The following is a 19,834-nucleotide window of genomic DNA, read 5'->3' as shown; positions in this document are numbered from 1 at the left end:
TAACACTTGCACTTGTTTTATTCATGATGGTATTCATTTCAATCTTGATTAACAATAAACAAAGCTGTTAGCTTGAGATAGATATTTTCTTCTTTTAAAAAAAAAAATGGTATGTACATCCAAGTAAGAAACAGCCATTTTTCACTCAGGATGTTTTTCTTCTGTTAAATCTTGTGGTCAAAAATTAACATCGTAAAGACTACGATTCCTTTAATATTACAATAACAAACACATTTGAAGTTATAAACTTCATCATACACAGTCACTGCTCGTCATGTTGTGAATTTAGAAACAGACTATAGACTTCACCTTTGAACATATCGTCGGTGGGCTTCGAAAAGGCCTTATCTGCAAAAGTGCTACTTTTCAGGAGATGGAAAAAACCGTTTAGTTTTGGCATGGAAACACATACAGAAATGAAATTAACAGATAAAAATGAACATTTAAATTCATTTTAAATACATTTAATTTGGTTATGATAAACCCTACTGTTTCATAATAAATGCCCATACGTCCTTTTCACATGGCAAAAATGGCCAAATAGGGGTCTCAAGTGGCCTTATAAGGCCCTTTCGCACACGTTAACATACTCTTGTTAGGTTCATAATGGCATTACGAGACACATTTACCAGTACTATTCATCAATGTTCCTAAAGAAATTCAAGGATTTTGGGAATAAAGTGTTATTATGTTTTAAGACGACAGGAAATATTAAAAAATGAAACAAAAAACTACAAACATTCCGAAACATAAAACCTTTTAATATGTAGTCAATTTGGCTTCACCAATAAAAGTATACTGCCCAAACAACCAATATTACCTTTTCTATTATTTACCATATAGATAAAAAACATCAATCCTAATACCAAGTTCTTAAGTTCTAAGAGCTTCATGCCTTCAGATAAGCAAAACATTTTAAAAAAATGTAAAACAATTTGAAGGAAAGTATAATGATTTAAGTAAAAATTTACATTTTTTTTGGTCGAGTAATTACTGTTTTACATTTTTATTACAAAATTTTATTGCATGACTAACACGGTAGGTGCTACCTTTTCATATTTTGTTTTCTATTTGATATGTAAAGTGCTGTTTGAACTTTGTTTCATTTTGTTGTTGTTAACTTCACAGTATTTTAACATTTCAAAAACATTTCAAAATTTTAGTGAAAATAACCATGAATCTGGATATATACTGTCAATTAAAAACAAAACATTTCGTAAAATAAGCATTTAGCATTTTTCTCATCATAACTCTCTATATAATAAACAGTCATGTTATTAATATGCTGCTACATGACATACAAAAAAGTATTAAGCAAACACTAGAAGTGTCACATCAAAAGCACCAAGTCATATTGTTCTAACAAGTATTTCCCTGTCTAATGGTTTCATACGATATCGTAATGTTCTTCAAGAATCATGCCTATTGTTATTTAACCTAATATAGGTAACTCGGGCGAGCAGTTTTAAAACATTGAGCATCCGTGGCCGTTGTTTTCAAAGCACTTTCCCTCACCACTATGGGTTCGAATCCTGACAGAGACTTTGGATTATTTCATGTGAGGAAGCTATCCAGCTAGCTTAAGGAACGTCTGTGGTTCTATTTAGGTACCCGTTCGTGCCTGAAATAATGAACGGAATGGCAACTGAAGTCTTCTTCAATCAGTAAAGCTGGGACGTCACCATATATGACCTATACTGTGTCGGTGTGACATAAAACCCAATCAAACAAACATAGTTAACAAGATAATATATAAGTGTGATTTTAAGTTTCCGTTCAATTTGACTATAAACTACGCCCACCTCCATCTGAGCCTGGCCTTATTGTATAAGCTTCTGTGTTATATTTGCAAGTCTTTACTAAGAATTTCCAAGTGTCACTTTTTGGTATTGGTAGCAACACCTGTAAATCTATATCACTATTTCTTTTACTTTATTGTCTTCAGTCAAGATGTTCTCCAAGAATTTTTTTAAAGAAAACCATAATACTTTTTGCATTGTTCACATAATGTTCCGGTTTCTCTTTTTCAAATGAGTTTACAGTAGATTGACGACCTTGGCCATTTACTGGACTTTGAAAGAAGAAATAGTGTAGTCAAATGTCCTTCTCAGTCGCATTTAGACTGAAGTCAAACAGACACGTTAGATAAAACCGCAAGCCCTTTCCCTACGGTTTAAGCCATACGAGATCACTGAAGTCTTTCAAAAAAAGGATTTCTGGCAGAAGTTGTTCTCATCTTTTGTAAATAGATTACATGTTATTGTCATTGACACTTTGCAGTTGTTACAAATCAAATAGTCCAATAATTCAAAATTGAAATATTGAACATTTATCAAGATAGTGGTCATCAGACACCTGTAATAACGTGAAATGGTAGAAAACAATTTAATGATTATAAAATGAACGTAGCAACCATCTTACATAACATCCCAGTTAAGTCTGATGAATATCAGTACGTGCCTGGTCTTTAAATAACTCTTAATTATAATCTTAATGAGAATCCTTACAAAATAAATAAATGCAAATTTATGTGGTATTAAGACAATTAAATATTTATTTATTTATTTATTTATTTAAATTTACAAGTAGTTGCATATTTATTTATGTAAATATTATCTTTTTAAAGAACACTATATGTTATTTCTCCGAGAAAATAAATGTCTACCAGTCTTGGGTGTGATTGTAATCTTTAAACATGCTGAAAATATAAATAAAAGTGATGTATGAAAATAAGGAACATAAATATTGTCTTACAAAATATATAAGAAAATGCCTTATAAGACAAACCTTACCAAAAAATTAGCATGCGAAAATGCCCTATTACTTATAAAAGTTATTTTAACAGCTTTAATGTAGCTCAGATTTATCAGTTTGATACATTTTGGTGTAAAGAATGAAACTAAAATCTAAGGTTTAAGAAAAACAAGTTAAAAATAGTTTTCTTGGAATAAAATTTAACCTAGCCGACAAGCGTTGTATGTGAAATCCCCATTGCCCAATGTATTGATGATTTTATTTATCATATAACTACATACCATACGAAACACATCATTATTTCCACTGTCAAAAAGAAAAAGCATACCTGATCTTTGAAACTTTCATAAGAAAATCCGAGTTTTCTCCGTTTTTACTTTCTATTTTCACTCCTAAAAATTATCGGGCATTTTCGCGGAACAAATTTTTCATCCAAAAATTATACGTCTTTTTCTCACATGGCAATAAATTCACTTTCCGATTGGCTATCTAAACGGGTGTTTTCGCACAATGCGCGCCTCGGTTTGTTTGCCAAGAAAATGACCTAAAACGATTTTCGCAAAAATTGAGATAGGGCCTTTTCGAAGCCCACCGACGATATATTACAACATTTTAAAAATTGGTTAATTGAAGCTGTGAAAATAATGTCATAGTATGTAATATTAAGATTTATCACACACCCGTGCCGATTTTGCGACTCCGTAAAAATGGTATTGCACGGCCGTGCATATATTTTGACGTGACGTCATTAGCGTTATACAAACATAGTGTAAAGACGCGCTAAATGTTAGCATTATACTATAGGCGCGTCAATGAAAAATGACTCTTATTTCACTTTAAACGGTCTTTATTTTGGGTATGTGATAAAAAGAATATTAAATTCGTGTAAGTTCATTACTGAATTTATTACACTCGTTGAATAAAATAATATTATGCTCGCCAGAGGCTCTCATAATATAATTTTTATTCAACTCGTGTAATAAATTCAGTATTGAACTTACACTCATTCAATATCCTCTATGTCAGCAGCTGACTGTAACTTGGTCGTTGTGAGAGTTTCTGTTGTTGCCTTTGTAAAGCATCATCATAAGACTTGACTTGAAGGTTTACTTGAAGGTGACTCCCTCTGTGTCAGTAATGGCCGCTTCTATGCTTACTGAATGAATGCCAACTAGCGGGAAACGAAGTATAAAACTGAGGCTGAAGTAGTCATTGTGTGGTTCAACTGACTGTTCCATATTGTTCACACTTGATTCTGTAACCTGGAAACATTAATATCAAGTAATGCAATACAACTATATAATTACACATGTGTAATAATAATATCCAAACAAGAACTGTCGGAGGACAGTATTGGCTCGACTATTGAAAAAGTTGTCACAAGGGTGTGTTTTATTGTGTATAATAATGGTAATTACCTATGAATACATAAAATTGACCGAAAAGGTACAAAGGCTTGTTATCAAGTAAATCACTGCTTTATTATTATGAATGCATAAAATTGTCCCCAAAAAAAGGCACAAACCCTTCTGTAGTTAAGGAGATAACAGCTTACAAGAAAAACTTTACCATGAATTTCTAAGTTGAAAAAGGGGAGAAAAAATCAGCCTAAATGCAAGGTAGAATTATGGATCTTGGTCAGTGACCTACAATTATGACCCTAAATGCATATGTGAAGTTTTAAAAAATATCTTTAATAGTTATTGAGATATGTAAAGCTTGCATGTAAACATTAACCAAGAGACTAAGTAGAAAAGGGGAGATGAATCAGCCTAAATGCAAGATAGAGTTATGGAACTTGGTCAGTGAGATACAATTATGACCCTCAAATTATGACCCTAAGTACATGTGTAAAGTTTCAAGTAAATATCTTTGAAGACCTTTAACCTTTAACCAAAATTTCTAAGTTTTAAAGGGGCAAATAATTGCAGGCAGAGTTATGCAATTTTGCAAACTGATGAACATTGTTACTATAAACATGTATTGTAATTTCAATTGAATATCTCAAGCAATAATTGAGATATTTGACTTGACAAAAAAATTTTAACAAAATTTCTAAGTTAAAAAGGGGCTTAATTCTGTAAATATTGTAGGCAGAGTTATCCAACTTGTCAATCTGATATAAATTGTTACTATAAATAAGTATTGTAAGTTTCAATTGAATATCTCAAGCAATAATTGAGATATTTGACTTTACAAAAAACTTTAACCAAAATTTCTAAGTTAAAAAGGGGCATATTTCTGTCAATATATTAGGCAGAGTTATCAAACTTGTCAATCTGATGTACCTTGTTACTATAAATAAGTATTGTAAGTTTCAATTGAATATCTCAAGCAACTAGAACTGTGTCCAAAAGACACGGATGCCCCCACTGTGCAGATGTGCTCGTAAACAAGAGCATGCATATCTGTATGTAAGATTTTTATGTGGAACTTTTTATTAAAATCTGCCATCCGGTTTAAGAGGAGTTGCGTTATGGTATTTAGTGAAAAAATCAACAAAGGGCCATAATTCTGTTAAATTTGGTCGCAGCAAAAATTCCTTCCCTTACTTCCATCTACACATTTAGATTGTTCATCCCTGGAAGTTAAAGCAAAATATGCCGTCCGGTTTAAGAGGAGATGCGTTCACAAAATTTCTACATAGTATATAATGAAAAAATAAACAAAGGGCCATAATTCTTTTAAATTTGGTCGCAGCGAAAGTTCCTACATTAACTACTATCTACACATTAAGGTTGTTCATCCCTGGAAGTTTAAGCAAAATCAGCCATCCGATTTAAGAGGAGTTGCGTTCACAAGATTTCCGGACGTACGGACGGACGTTCTCACAGGACAGTAATTATGTGGCTACTCTATTGTTCTCACTATTGTTCTTTTTAGCCAAACAAAAGAAAATAGCCACATAAAAGCATTACGGAATGAATGACATCAAAGAGAAAGCCACATAATTACTGTCCTGTGAGTGCGGACAGACGTACGTACGGACGGATGGACAAGTGCAATGCTATATGCTCCCACTTTGTGGGGGCATAATAATTGAGATATTTGACTTTACAAAAAACTTTAACCAACGCAAACGCCGACGCCAACGCCGGGGCGACTACAATAGCTCTCATATTCTTCGAATAGTCGAGCTAAAATGATATTCTGTAAGAAAATAAAATATATAAATATATTAATTCTAAGTACACTGTTATAAATTACCAATGAGAAATGGATCTTTCTCTAAATTTGAATAGAGGTTATAGCAAAATTTGGGGATTGCGGAGATATTTACTGAATAAAAAACCGATTATAACAATTTTTTTATATTATTTTAATTAACTACTTAAAATGTTAAACCACTGTATACATGCTAAATCATTTCAAACTTAGCTTTTTTACCACAAAGCAAAATTATTCTTAAAGGGTATATAGCTATATCTTATGATGTATTTAAAACAAAAATATTACTGTTCAATTATAATGCAACAGTATATAAATAACACATGGGATTGTGGGTAACAGTAAAAAATATCATCCCGAGGAAAATACTGTTACAGTAACAGTATTTTTACGAGGGATGATATTTTTACTGTTACCCACAAACCAATGTGTTATTTATTTTATTACCCCGAACAAATAATGTGATGATCTGAATTTTAGTAACAAAAATAAACCAAGAGTAGCAATAACTAAACTGTCCTTACCTTGCAAGTTTTAAGTGTACTGTTGGCCTACTTGAGAAGCTGTACTACTTTTATTCTTTTAGCAAGTGATGATATCTACCAGTCATAAACATACAAAAAGCTGTGTTTTATTTAGAAAACAAAACACTAACCCATTTATAAGGTTATGATCTGTGAAATCTTATCCTTCTGTATCCAGAATATTCTTCTTGGTTTTTGACAAAGTGCATTTACAAAATAACGATGATATCCTACAGATGCCTGTCCACCAACTCTATCTGTAACGTTTACTGGTTAAAATTGTTATATATTCCTTTGTTACATGCTTTAATCGTCTGCATGTTTAAGTTTGACACAAAATTATTCACATTACAATTACTTCCGTTGAAAACGGATGTTTACTTTTTGACTATTTAACAAAAAGATATTTTATATTCCCTAGGCTTTATCGTCGAAAATAAGAATGAATCGAGAGAAAAATGGCGGCCATTTCAGCAAATAGACCACGTGACCAGATTTTATACTGTTAAAAAATACTGTTACCTATGTAACAGTACAACATTTTTAGTCACGTAATACACTTGCATTAACAGTAAGAATAACTACCAGAGGCCTATGGGAAATTAACATTACGAAAAAAGTGAGGGGTAATAAAACAAAATATTGTGCTGTTTTAAGTTGGGTTTATCTGCTTAGCAAGTATTTCGTATATACACCCTTTATTTTTAACACAATTAATTACCACCTTTTTTCATACAAGCATTTGTAAGTACACTTTTTTCATTCAAACAATAATTTTTGTACATATATAGCTTTATACACTTTAATAATATAAGGACATACATGTTCAACACAGGTAATATTACCATGAATATTAAAGAAAAGTAAATATGATGTTTTTTACAAAAAAAAAATTATCAGTATTTGTCTGTGTTCTTGAAACAATATTTGATGTAACTATGATATTAATGCTGTGTATCTTGCGGAAGAGACCAGGCTTGGTCCCATGTTGAACTATACCTTCAACCTTGAGTGTCAGGTATGTATCATTCTGTACAAGAACTGGCTCTGTGGCTGTCTGCTGCGGAGCTATTGCTAACTGAAAATGTTAAATCTTGATACGAGTTTGTTATGTTAAATGAAGCCTCTTGTATTACATGCGAGAACAAAACATATTGAGTTTTAGTTTAAAATTTCTTAATTTGAGAAAAAATATATACCAAACCTCTATTTTAGTAAAGCACACGCGATGCTTCATCTCTTTGAACATTCAATGACTTCAGATATTATTTCACAGGATAAGAAGTAAATTGTCATGGTGAAGGAAATTCCAAATGTTAAATGTTGAATTCTGCTTAAGCCGGTTACCAGTATCGTCCATGAACAGGCTAAATCAAATTAAGCCTGCAACAATTTTAATTTTGCCGTGTTGTGCTAAACGAACAGAAATTCAATAAAGCAGCATGCCTCCAGATTCTTGCTAATTTTCAGGCATTGGGAATATTTTATTGCTGATGGTCATGTTTGGCTGGGTTTTGATGGGGCTACATTCGGTGCATGGCGCCTTTTCTTGTTGATCTTTACTCTTGTATATTTTAACATTAATTAGCTTAAAATGTTTAACTTTAAAGATATATCTAATCAAATTTGATATTTGAAAAATCTTATCATTACGATACAGACTCTTTTTTGAAATGTAAAAGAAATATCTTTTAAATACACACACAGAAAATTTGTTATATTTTAAACCCTACCCACTACAGCTAATACAGATAATCACAGTATGATAACATGTGATAGTGTCATTAAAAATCTGGCAGTTTTTGTAAGACTATACCAAATTAATTTGACATGTTTCTGTGATATTTCCCTTGAAATGTAGAAAAGTATAAAGATATTGTTATACTCGGTATAGGACGGGGTGGTGTGTAGTCCTCGGTATTATGATTAAATAGGTATATTCTTGAATGGCCTGTACGCAGATTTATACTAATAATGGAATTAAGAAAAGACTTCACCCTGTTGTTATTTATCTGCTTAATTTAGCTCAATCTGGGTATGTCCAATTTAGTGGTGTAATACCTTTTACTGATTATTTTATAACAACAGCATTTAAAACATTTGTATATTTATTAAACAATAACTGTAATAAGAAATTATATTTGAACACAACAAAACTTGATTCTCTTTATTGTTCTTAGTAATAATATATAAGTGATGTTAACTGTCTTTTCGCGGAAATGGTGCATTTTCGCTAAATATATAGAGGATACCATAGAAGAATGGTTACGTATATGTTTAAGAAAAAGTTACGCCGTAACTAGAATGTAACAGTTGCGCACACAAAGATACACAGTAACTATATAATGACTTAGTTCACCTTGGTTACGGGATGGTAATTAGTTACGGACAATTTACAAAGTTTTCCTAGTGAACCAAATGTTTTCTTGACATTGGTTCGCTTATTCGAACCAGAACCGCCAAATGAAGTTTTTCGCCTCTATTTATAGACTTGTTATCGCGTATGAATTCCGTACCCAATCTCCTACGCAGTGATCTCCCCTTATCAGTACAGAGATAATTACAATTCTGCAAAGGGAGGTAATCACTGTGAGGAGATTGTTCCGTACCGTAACTAGAAAGCAGTCTATGAATTCTATTGGTCGAGTCTTCCTGGAATTGGTTGCGGAATGCGTTATTTGCCTGGAATTCATACACTTCAAAACTACCAATCCCCACACAGTGATCTCCCCTTAATTCTTCGGCGTAGATCTCTGCCACCAAGGTCCCAATATATCAGAATTTCTGATTAGCCTGGGTTACCTGCCCTTACCATTTCATTGTGCAGAGTACGCTGGGAACCAGATTAAATTTCTGATATACTATATTTTTTCAAAAATTGTTTTATTTACTGCTTTTATCTATCAGTTAAGTTTTTTCTCATTGATTAAACAATGTTTATGAATAAATAAATAAATAATATGAATATTTAGAAATAATTTTAAAAAATATGAGAATATTTTCTACCGAGACAATATTTTGATATTTTATACTTTTTAGGTTTTTAATTTATTTTTCGTTAGTTCGTATACTTTTGATAATTTTTTGATAAACTATATCGATCGTAGGCACTAAAAGTTAAAAATAAAACAGAAAGAGAAAAATGACGATAGATTTTCTATGCAACGGTCGATATTTACATTTGAATTTCGACGTTACGTCATGTGACTTTCATCATCATGTGACGTCTTTGAAGTTCTGCCAAGGGAGGTAATCACTGTGATGAGATTGCAAAACTACAGTTCCGTAACCAACTTGCGTAACTCAAATTAAAAGTCATAAAATACTTTTGCAAGTAAACTAATCATTAATTCAGTATTTGCAATAAATTATATGTCAAAATATCTTTCTGTTATTTAAAAATCTTTCCGTATAATAACTAGCGTTTTTTGCTGAATTTGGATAAATATTTACAGCTATCAAACACTTTGAAAACGTTCAATGAGCCGTACCCCTGTGTCTCTTTACATGCTTGCGCTATAGACATATTGCCCTGGGATAACAATACTTTGGAAAAAGTAAGTTTGCATATAATGCGAGATTGTAAGTGTCAACAATCATATATAGTTTAATTCTTAAAAGAATGTGTATCATTATAGTGGCTCAGTTGGTAAGCTTACTTCACTGTAACTTTCAATGATTTGCGCCCATAGGTTCGAACACTTCCCTATACCATGTTTTTATGATGATGTTGTTACTGTTTTTTTCCCCCTTTTGCGTCGCCTTTACAGGGTAGTGGCGACATACAGATATCAATATTGTTGTACATCGATATAATTGTTACAATATTGTAAAATAAAAATCCCTCTTAGGGCAGTTGGTAAAGGAATGTAGACGTTAACTGGTAGGTTCGAATCCTATTTCAGCGAATTATTTTTATTGTGATTTTAAAATTGCAATTCTCTTAAAACTATTGCAAACGTTTTTGTTGTGTGTATACATAATATGTGTTGTATTTTTAAAAACTGCCATTATAGTGTGTATGCGCTAAAGCATATAGACCTTTTTACAGTACGATTTTCCATAGCAACGTATGTTGCATTTCGCGCATGCGCATTCTGCGTAGGGCAAAATCGCAATAAAGATAGAATACATTTTAGTGTACTTGAAAGCTTTAAAAGGGGTGATATCAAGTTATGTCGCACAGAAAAAAGAAATTTTGGGATGAATTAAACTTGTCTCAATGCATCAAGTTCCGGATTTAAACTGACGAGATTCTAAATAACCATTGTTTGATAGACTGGGGTTGGGCTTTTGTCCTACCTGATTTTTTGATGGGGGTGGCTTTTGTCCTATGTGTAAATTTAATGGGGGCTTTTGTCCACCTTGTCATTTTTAGATGGGAGGGGGCTTTAGATGGGAGGGGGCTTTTGACCGTATCCCAAATTAAAGCGGTTAAGTACTTAAAACGTGAATTGATATTCATAACAGATATACAAAATTAGCGGGACATTTTTCAACGACCAAAAGTCCTCTGTTCAAGGTATCATTAGGTGACTTTTTCATCAGTAATTTAAATCAAAAGATCACATTTTATTACCCATGTATTAGTCATTGTATTACACAATTGGTATTCCTTTGAAAGTGCATTGACAATGCGGTAACAGATTGACACGTCACTGGTTTTTATTTGTTTGGGTCGTCAGACCAAACAAATAATGGTAGCGAAATTTCAGAGTCTAATGTTGCTAATTGCAAATGCCGAAAGTAGTCCAATTTTTTGGAGCGGTTACTTCCCTTTTGTATGTACACTAAAGCCGAAAAATTCAGGGGAGATCACTGCGTAAAGATGGTCAAAGACAGGCGCATCAATTTTCAAGCAAAGTAATTCCCGAATGGTCAAAGATTTCTAATATTGTTTTATTGTATTTTCTGATCGAAAATAACTAAATACAAAGCGGACATTCAATCTCTGACACAGAAGTTTACTACAAACCTAACAACAAGTAGTTCTCAAAACAGCTAAAAACTAGCGATTTAAAAGAAAGAAATATTTTATTTTGTTACAAGTATCCAACAAATTACAACGCATTTAAAGTTAAACAATAGCGTTGGCTTATAGAATTGTCAATAAATGCACAATCACAAATTACGCGGATGAATATGATTTTATCAATGAAAATACTATTTTTAGCCATGTTGATTACCGAATACTACACAAACCGAGTAGTGGAATATATAGATTCTACATGCCGGACCGTTTGGGCGAGAGGATTTTTGCTAAAATATCTACTTCAATTATAAACAACAGGTTAAGCCTAAACAAAATACCTCGAAATTAATAAGGATTACAAACCCGAACTGCAATGGAAGTTCCAAATTTAGAATGATTTGATATTATTCAGACACTCTGTGTATAACTTTTCCGTGGTACAAGGGTAACGCGCTCGCCTCGTGAGTGAGAGGTCTCGAGTTCGTATCCAAGTCGAGAAAACTTTATTTTTTGTTAAATTCTTTTTTTTAAGTGTTTTTGTTAAGAAGTAGCCATGATATACAAAGATAAAGTGTGGCTGTCGTAAAAAAAGGACATAAATGATTTTTTGATGCAACTCTAGTTATGCAGAATTACGGATGTATCAAACTCTGGTGCCTTACAAGAGGAATTATAATACATAAAAATAAACTTATACAGGAAAATGCATACAGATATACAGTACGATTGCAAAGATCAGAAAATACCACAGAACTTGCAGCCGTTTGATTCTTTATAAATATACATGCTTATAGTAAGCTCCAGGATTATTTACATCTGTGTTAAACAACAGTTAAAGTCGTTACAAGCCCTAATTTAGAATAATATGGTTTTCTTCAGGCCGTTCACATATAAATTCACCGTGGCTGAAGGGTTTTCGGGCTCGCTTAGGAAGCGAGAGGTCTGGAGTTCAAATCCCAGTAAAGGTTACTCATTTTTTTAAATTGTTAAAGTCAAATAAACATTGGATTGAATATCAGTGTTGCAATTAGTCTAATAGCCAATTTACTACAATTAAAACGCTGGAAAGCATTGGTGGCACTAAACATATAATCTCACAACCTGCACCTTTCTTACATTCTGAGACCCAAACAAATTCAGCTCCTTCTGTGCTTTGATTATGGAAAGCCTTGACTGTCTTATAATTATAAACCTGAACATTGTTATGTCCGAATAGCAATATATTGAGTCAACCTTTCCTTATACAACGTGCACTCATCAATATATTATGTGGATCCATCTTTATATGTAGTCAACTGAACAATATATGATGTCAATGTGTCTTTATATGATGTCAATATATCATTATACGATGTGCATTTTAACCAGGTTTTCCGAAGGAAAAAACTGGTTATTAGATTGAGGTATGTCGGCGGGCGGGCGGGCGGACGGGCGGGCGGGCGTAAACAATTTCTTCTGTGCGCAACTCCTCCTACATTTCTCAACGGATTTTGACCAAACTTTCACAGAAGCTTTGTCATCAAGTGCCCTGGCGCATATTGTCGGGGTTTTGCGATTAGATAATATTTGACCTAATTATGGCCCTTTGTTTTTTTTCCTTATATAAAATATATAGTGAACAATTTCTTCTGTGCTCAACTCCTCCTACATTTCTCAACAGATTTTGACCAAACTTTCTCAGAAGCTTTGTCATCAAGTGCCCTGACACATATTGCCAGGGTTTTGCAATTGGTATATATTTGACCTAATTATGGCCCTTTGTTTTTTTTCCTTATATAGAATATATAGTGAACAATTTCTTCTGTGCGCAACTCCTCCTACATTTCTCAACGGATTTTGACCAAACTTACTTAGAAGCTTTGTTATCAAGTGCCATGCACATATTGTCGGGGTTTTGTGATTGGATAATATTTGACCGAATTATGGCCCTAAGATTGCATATTTTTTCCTTATACAGAATATATAGAGAACAATTTCTTCTGTGCTCACCTCCTCCTACATTTCTCACCGGATTTTGACCAAACTTTCTTAGAAGCTTTGTTTTCTAGTGCCTGGCACATATTGTCGGGGTTTTGTGATTGGATAATATTTGACCGAATTATGGCCCTTTGTATATTTTTTCCTTATACAGAATATATAGTGAACAATTTCTACAGTGCGCAACTTCTCCTACATTTCTCAATGGATTTTGACCAAACTTTCACAGAAGCTTTGTCATCAAGTGCCCTGGCGCTCACTAAATTCCCATGTTTCTTCCAAGACATCATTCAAGTATTTTTTTAAAATTGTGAACATACTTTTCTTGATATCGCACAAAACACCACACGCCAATATTGTTGACAAAAGAAAATGACAAGAGACGCAAAAATGCAAAAATTAAGCAAAAATAAAGTACTGTTTACCTTTCTAAAACATTTGGGAAAAAAAGGCGAATAGACACTATAAAATTTCTCAATCATTTTTGTTTGAGGAATATTAAAAAAGCCATAATTCCTCCTAAAAGTTCAATTAAAAACAAATGCCCCTTCATGACAAAGCTTCTGTGAAATATTTTGCTGAAAACCTGGTTGCATCGCATTGCGATGTTCCTTGTTGAATATATTATGTGGAACCATTATTATATAAGGTCAAAATAACAATATATGATGTCAGTCTGTCATTATATGATGTGAAGTTATGAATATATTATGTGGAATAATATTTATATAGAGTCAACATTATATGATGTCAATCTATCAATATACACTGTGCATTTTTCAGTATATTATGTATTATCGTCTTTATATAGAGTTAACTTAACAATATATGATGTACATGTGTCCTTATATGATGATGTACATGTGTCCTTATATGATGTAAATCTTTCATTATACGATGTGCATTAATGAATTTATTGTGTGGAACCATCTTTTTATAGAGTCAACTTAACATTATATGATGTGTATGTGTCCTTATATGATGTCCGTCTTTCATATATGACGTGCAATTACGAATATGTTATGTGGAACCATCTATATATAGAGTCAACTTAATATTATATGATGTAAATGTGTCCTTATATGATTTCAATCTTTCATTATACGATGTGCATTAATGAATATACTATGTGTAATCATCTTTATATACAGTCAACTTAACATTATATGATTAAAACGTCCTTATATGATGTCAATCTTTCATTATACGATGTGCATTAATGAATATATTACGTGGAACCATCTTTAAACATTATAAGATGTGTATGTGTCCTTATTATATATGATGTCAATCTTTCATTACATGATGTGCAATTACGAATATATTATGTGGAACCATTCTTACATAATGAAAGATTAACATAATATATTGATAAGTTGACTGTATATAATGATTCTACCACATCATATATATTCATAAATGCACATCGTATAATGATTGGTCGACATCATATAAAGACACATTGACATCATATATTGTTGATTTGACTTCATATAAGGATGCATCCACATCATATATTCATGAGTGCACATGGTATAAAGAAAGAGTGACACAACAACGTTCATTTTTGTAATCATAAGACAGTCAAGGCTTTCCATAGGTTTTTATTTGCCAGCTAGTTTATCATTCAACCGGGTCTTTTTAGTATCATGACATAAAAAACTTAAAACTATAAAAATGATTAATCGTAATTTAAGTAACTTTTATTTATACCAATCTCATCAATGTTTATTGATTTTATGAAATTATGAAAAGAAAAAAAAAATGTGAAATGACAAAAAGTGTGCGTGACGCGCATTTCCATGTGTTACAAGGAACCGGACAAAATGTGTGTTATTCCACCACGCATCTTAACTTCTCAAGAGTTTGAAAAATTGCATAATGTCAAAAAGAGAAACGTTAAAAGATACTGTAATAAAATGAAAATATATGACTGTGTTTAAAACACCATTTAAAATATATTCTAAAACCAGTTGTAGTAAACCGATTACAAATTAATTCTTGCAAGTAAATTTAAAAAAATCATAACATGGTGTTGGTAAGGAATCGAACCAGAGACATTCAGATCGTTAGTCCGACATCTATACCAATACACCACACCTCACTGACGAGTGAAGTTAGCAAATGTATCGATATATTCGATAGATACTGGTCAGTGTTTATTCAAATGACCTTTACGAAAGTTAATGAGGTGTCAGGTCAATATTGTTGGACAATACCTATTGTTCACATTGTTATTAATCTCTGTTCTGTAAACAAAGGCTCAAGTTATCATCCTTTTAGTATGAATCGAGGGCGTATCCGTGTTATTATCATTGTGTAAATAATGAAGTCCGAATAAACCAAATTTAAAGCACGAAAACTGACCAGTTTTATTTTTATAGGATTAGGACTACACATTTTAAACATTCTTGTCCGTAGGATTAATAGATACAGTATAGTGTTTTAAAGATCAAAGGTGAGAAGATAATTTAAAAGATATATTCTGAATTCAGGCGACTATAAAGCATTTTATATATCATATAAAACCATATAACTTTTAAAGATATATTCGGCTTTAATTCCATGTTTGCTAACAAAGACAGACACTTGTATGATAAAACACTTTAAAATAATATAACATTTGACATTAAAATAACCAGGAAATTCATAATATTGGAAGAGAAAAAGATATATGAAAATAACTAAAATCTTAAAAAACCGCCGACTTTTTAAGCGACGAGTGAACGCGCAAATTACCGATCATATACGGAAACGATCGAAATAGTCTCGGAAACATTCGGAAGTTATGAATATTAATGAGGCTAGAATTCAAAACAATGGCGGACGCGAAGGATGCGACGGAAGTAAAACAGAAATTAAAAAGGAAAAGAGTCTCTAAAGTGACAGATTCGGCAAAAAAGCGTAGGAAAATCGAATGGTCCAAGGCAAGAGTGCATGTTGGGAGCCAAATACATCGGTGGCGACAGTTGAAAAATGCATGTGGGATTAAAACAGATGCCAAATTTGCCAAACATTTGCTCGACAGGTTCGTTTGTTTAAACTTTTACCAACGTGTCTCTCAGATTCATGTTACTCGTGTGTAGATCAGTGTAATTATTATAACATTAAGTATTTATTGATAAAAAATTAAATGTTCAAATGGTGATTCGTCCCCCCTATGATTCGGCCTAAGACACATTTGTTTGTAACACATTTTTTATGTTCTATATGGGCTATATACTTTAATATCTTAATATACATTATGTCATATATAGGTCGATTATGTAAAATAATTTATTATGTGGCGCCTGTGCACTAAGCAGTTTTCGTAAGCGTTGACATTGGTTTGTGAAGACTTCTGTCTCATTCCGAAAATTATTGATTATTCAGTTTGATTATCTAAAGGGTTAAAAAAACAAAAAAATATAGCAGCGTATTAATCAAAGGAACTTTTGGCATTTTTGTCAATTAGGCCTGTGGTCAACTTGTCTGCTATTTTGTTTTTACTTCAAAAAGTAAAACCGCCTCCGTAGTCGAGGGGTTAGAGTCGATGACTTCTAATCCAGTTACCTCTCTGGCGTGGGTTCGATCCCCGGGCGATGCTTTGGTAGTTTAGCGCGGAACAAGGTAGTCTAGTACTGGTGTAACTCTCCAGGAATGATGGTTAGGAAACTACCCGCCTATATGACTGAAATACTGTTGAAAAAGGCATTAAATGAAACAAACAAACAAACAAACAAAATCAAATAGTAAATTTATATATGGCCTATCTATTATTCTAAGATCATAACTTGGAGTTAACGTACCATGGAGGGAACGTACCACTGCATAAATATACCACAAATATCGAAATAGTTAAAAATTGAGGAAGATACATATGTTTAGATATTTAGCAAGTTGATAAAGTTCTATAACATTTTCACAAATTTTAATATTTTAGGGTAACTTGCCACCCAATAATTATCATGAAATAAATTGTAACAAAATTTACAACCTTTTGCAGAATAAGAATAAATATATATATAGCATGAGAGTCATGTGTTTCTCATTGGCAATTATTATATTATATGTTTCAGTAAATAAATGTACATGTCTACTGTCATGCATCAAATATATTAAGCCAATTTTTTATGAGTAGATCTACCCATGTATATTTTGATAAAAGAAAATATGCATAAATGAAAATGTTTTGTAAAACAATTTTAGATATACAACAGCACAAGTACCTCCAGCAACAACCACTGGTAGCAGTCCACATGTAGTGATGCCCTTTCCAGGAACATCAGGACAAATGACATCCACACCAGCTAGTACCACCCAGCATTTTCCAGGTCCAACAGTTTCAGAAATATCATCTGAATCTGGGTTGACTGATGTGTAAGTCATTAAATTGCTACAACTTCAATAAAACACACATTTGCTCTGTCTTAGTACAATATTTTCAAATTTTATCATCATTTTTGTAACATTTGAAGCCACTAACATTTACACTTAATCTGAAGTAGGAACTGAATTAGAATTGTATGAACAATTTTAATTGTTTTTGTAGGGATAAACCAGAGTTATCAGGATTGGAAGAACTTCAAGAAGAGAAAAACAGTAATGGGTAAGATACATTTTTACTTTTTTATTTTGTATCAGTTTCATTTCCTATGCTTGTAAAGTTATCTCTATTTTCCTAGATTTTCCATTCTTAATTTTAGAAATCTTTCAAAAAGATATGTCGAAAGTCATGTCTCAGTCAGTCAGTGTTTTTGTTTTTTTTTGTTTTTTCCACAATATTTCATGTAAATAATTTTGATTTGCATTCTGTAATGACTCTTTATATGATCATAGTGTTAAACATGCTTTTACATTTTACTTATTTTAGTGAAGGAGAAAGTGAACTTCATAAGAAGCCAGCTATGTTAACAAAAACTGGAAGACCTGTTGTTCAAACAGTTCAGCCACAGTCCTTTATTGATCCCTTCAGGTATCTTTGAATAATTAAGTTAATAAATTTCATATATGAGTTAATTTGTGTTTAAGTCACCCAGACACAGTAAATCTTTACTTGTGTAGAAATATACGTGCATGATTTCAGGCATGAATTGAGCAACTGATATGTATAACTTTTCACATTTATGAATGAATCTTAAGTCTCAGATGGGATTCAAACCAGAAGTGACAAGGTGCTTATAAAACATATTAGCTTACATAACTGCTGTGTTTTAATCCATTTTATTTACTGTACTATGTATTAATCTGTATAATTTTTGAATATTTGAATACAAAAATGAATTATGAGCATAATTTATGACCAGATTTGCTATTTCAGTGTCACACTTTGCTTGAAAAGAAATTATACATATTATGTTATTGCAAATTTCACGATGTGTGAATGCTGGCGTTGCGAGATCTACCGCGGTTTATTTGCGACTACAATGATTTCACATGAGTAGGGTTTCTTAATCAGACAAAAATCATAATCGATCATCGGAAATAATAAGACAACCTTTTTCGATCAATCATCGATTATATAATCCAAGCATTTACAATAACAAAGTAAAAATGTACGCTTAATTTGTGCTTAAAAAAGGAGATTTATTGATAAGATTTTTTATTTATACTCTATATCTTGTGTAATTACCACTTTATCAACTGAATTAACTGAAATGTTATAGAGCGGGGTCGGGTATTACCGAACGGGCGTTTAATTCCGAACAAAATATTATATTTCATCTGAAGCGATAATCCTACATCACGTCATTGAGTTTACGTCATATAATATGACATCATTTCCTTTCCGGATATTTCCCGATTGGATTTTTCGTGTTGGTGACGTGGTTTTGTCAAAAAGTCTAAGACGCTGTCAAACTATCTAAAAGGTACGACAATTGTCGAATTTTGTAAGATTTTAGGCAAATCGGTTAAGACTGCAAAAACTTTATTTTTTTTCCAAATCATAATTTTCTTTGTTTTAAAAGATGATAAATTTGTTTCTTTACAAGGTCACAAAGGTGCTTTCATATAAACATGTGATTTAGGCGCTTGATGAGGTAGTCGGAATTAGCCTCTGATTTTTTAACAATTCGCATATTTCCGAACATTTTTTGACTGACTTTGTTTTCAAATATTTCTGATCTTCAATACTATATAGTAGATCTATATGTTAATAAAATTAAACTAACAAATATCACCTTAAATCAGTTTCACGGTATTTTTATAGGATGAGCCGAATGATTGGAATTCAAAAGAGACGAAAGTATGACCCAGAAACATTGGGAGAGGCTGCTAACCTTGTAAAAAACAAGGTGTTATCACTGAATAAAGCTTCTGTTGTTTATGGCATCCCGAAAAGCACACTTCATGATAAAGTATGACCATTATAACCAGCCAGAATACAAACAAACATACATATACATATAAAAACATCTAATTATTATATATCAAAAGTTAAAACAAATCGAGATAAACA

The 19,834-nt window shown here is 32.2% G+C and overlaps 1 protein-coding gene across 1 annotated transcript; it reads left to right on the top strand.

Annotated features, from left to right (window-relative positions):
- Positions 1–15,939: 15,939 nt before the first annotated feature.
- On the top strand, positions 15,940–18,600 carry LOC132737671 (uncharacterized). The gene is made up of 4 exons (XM_060725005.1): positions 15,940–16,423; positions 17,584–17,754; positions 17,927–17,983; positions 18,248–18,600. Exons 1-4 carry the CDS (start codon positions 16,194–16,196, stop codon positions 18,357–18,359), a joined length of 570 nt encoding a protein of 189 aa, XP_060580988.1. The 5' UTR covers positions 15,940–16,193; the 3' UTR covers positions 18,360–18,600.
- Positions 18,601–19,834: the final 1,234 nt, after the last annotated feature.

Source organism: Ruditapes philippinarum, unplaced genomic scaffold (genome assembly GCF_026571515.1).
Source record: "Ruditapes philippinarum isolate M1 unplaced genomic scaffold, ASM2657151v2 ctg3043_1_1_1_1, whole genome shotgun sequence".
Classification (NCBI taxonomy): domain Eukaryota; kingdom Metazoa; phylum Mollusca; class Bivalvia; order Venerida; family Veneridae; genus Ruditapes; species Ruditapes philippinarum.
The sequence above is the reverse complement of the archived record's forward strand: the minus strand, read 5'-3'. Positions and strand labels throughout refer to the sequence as shown.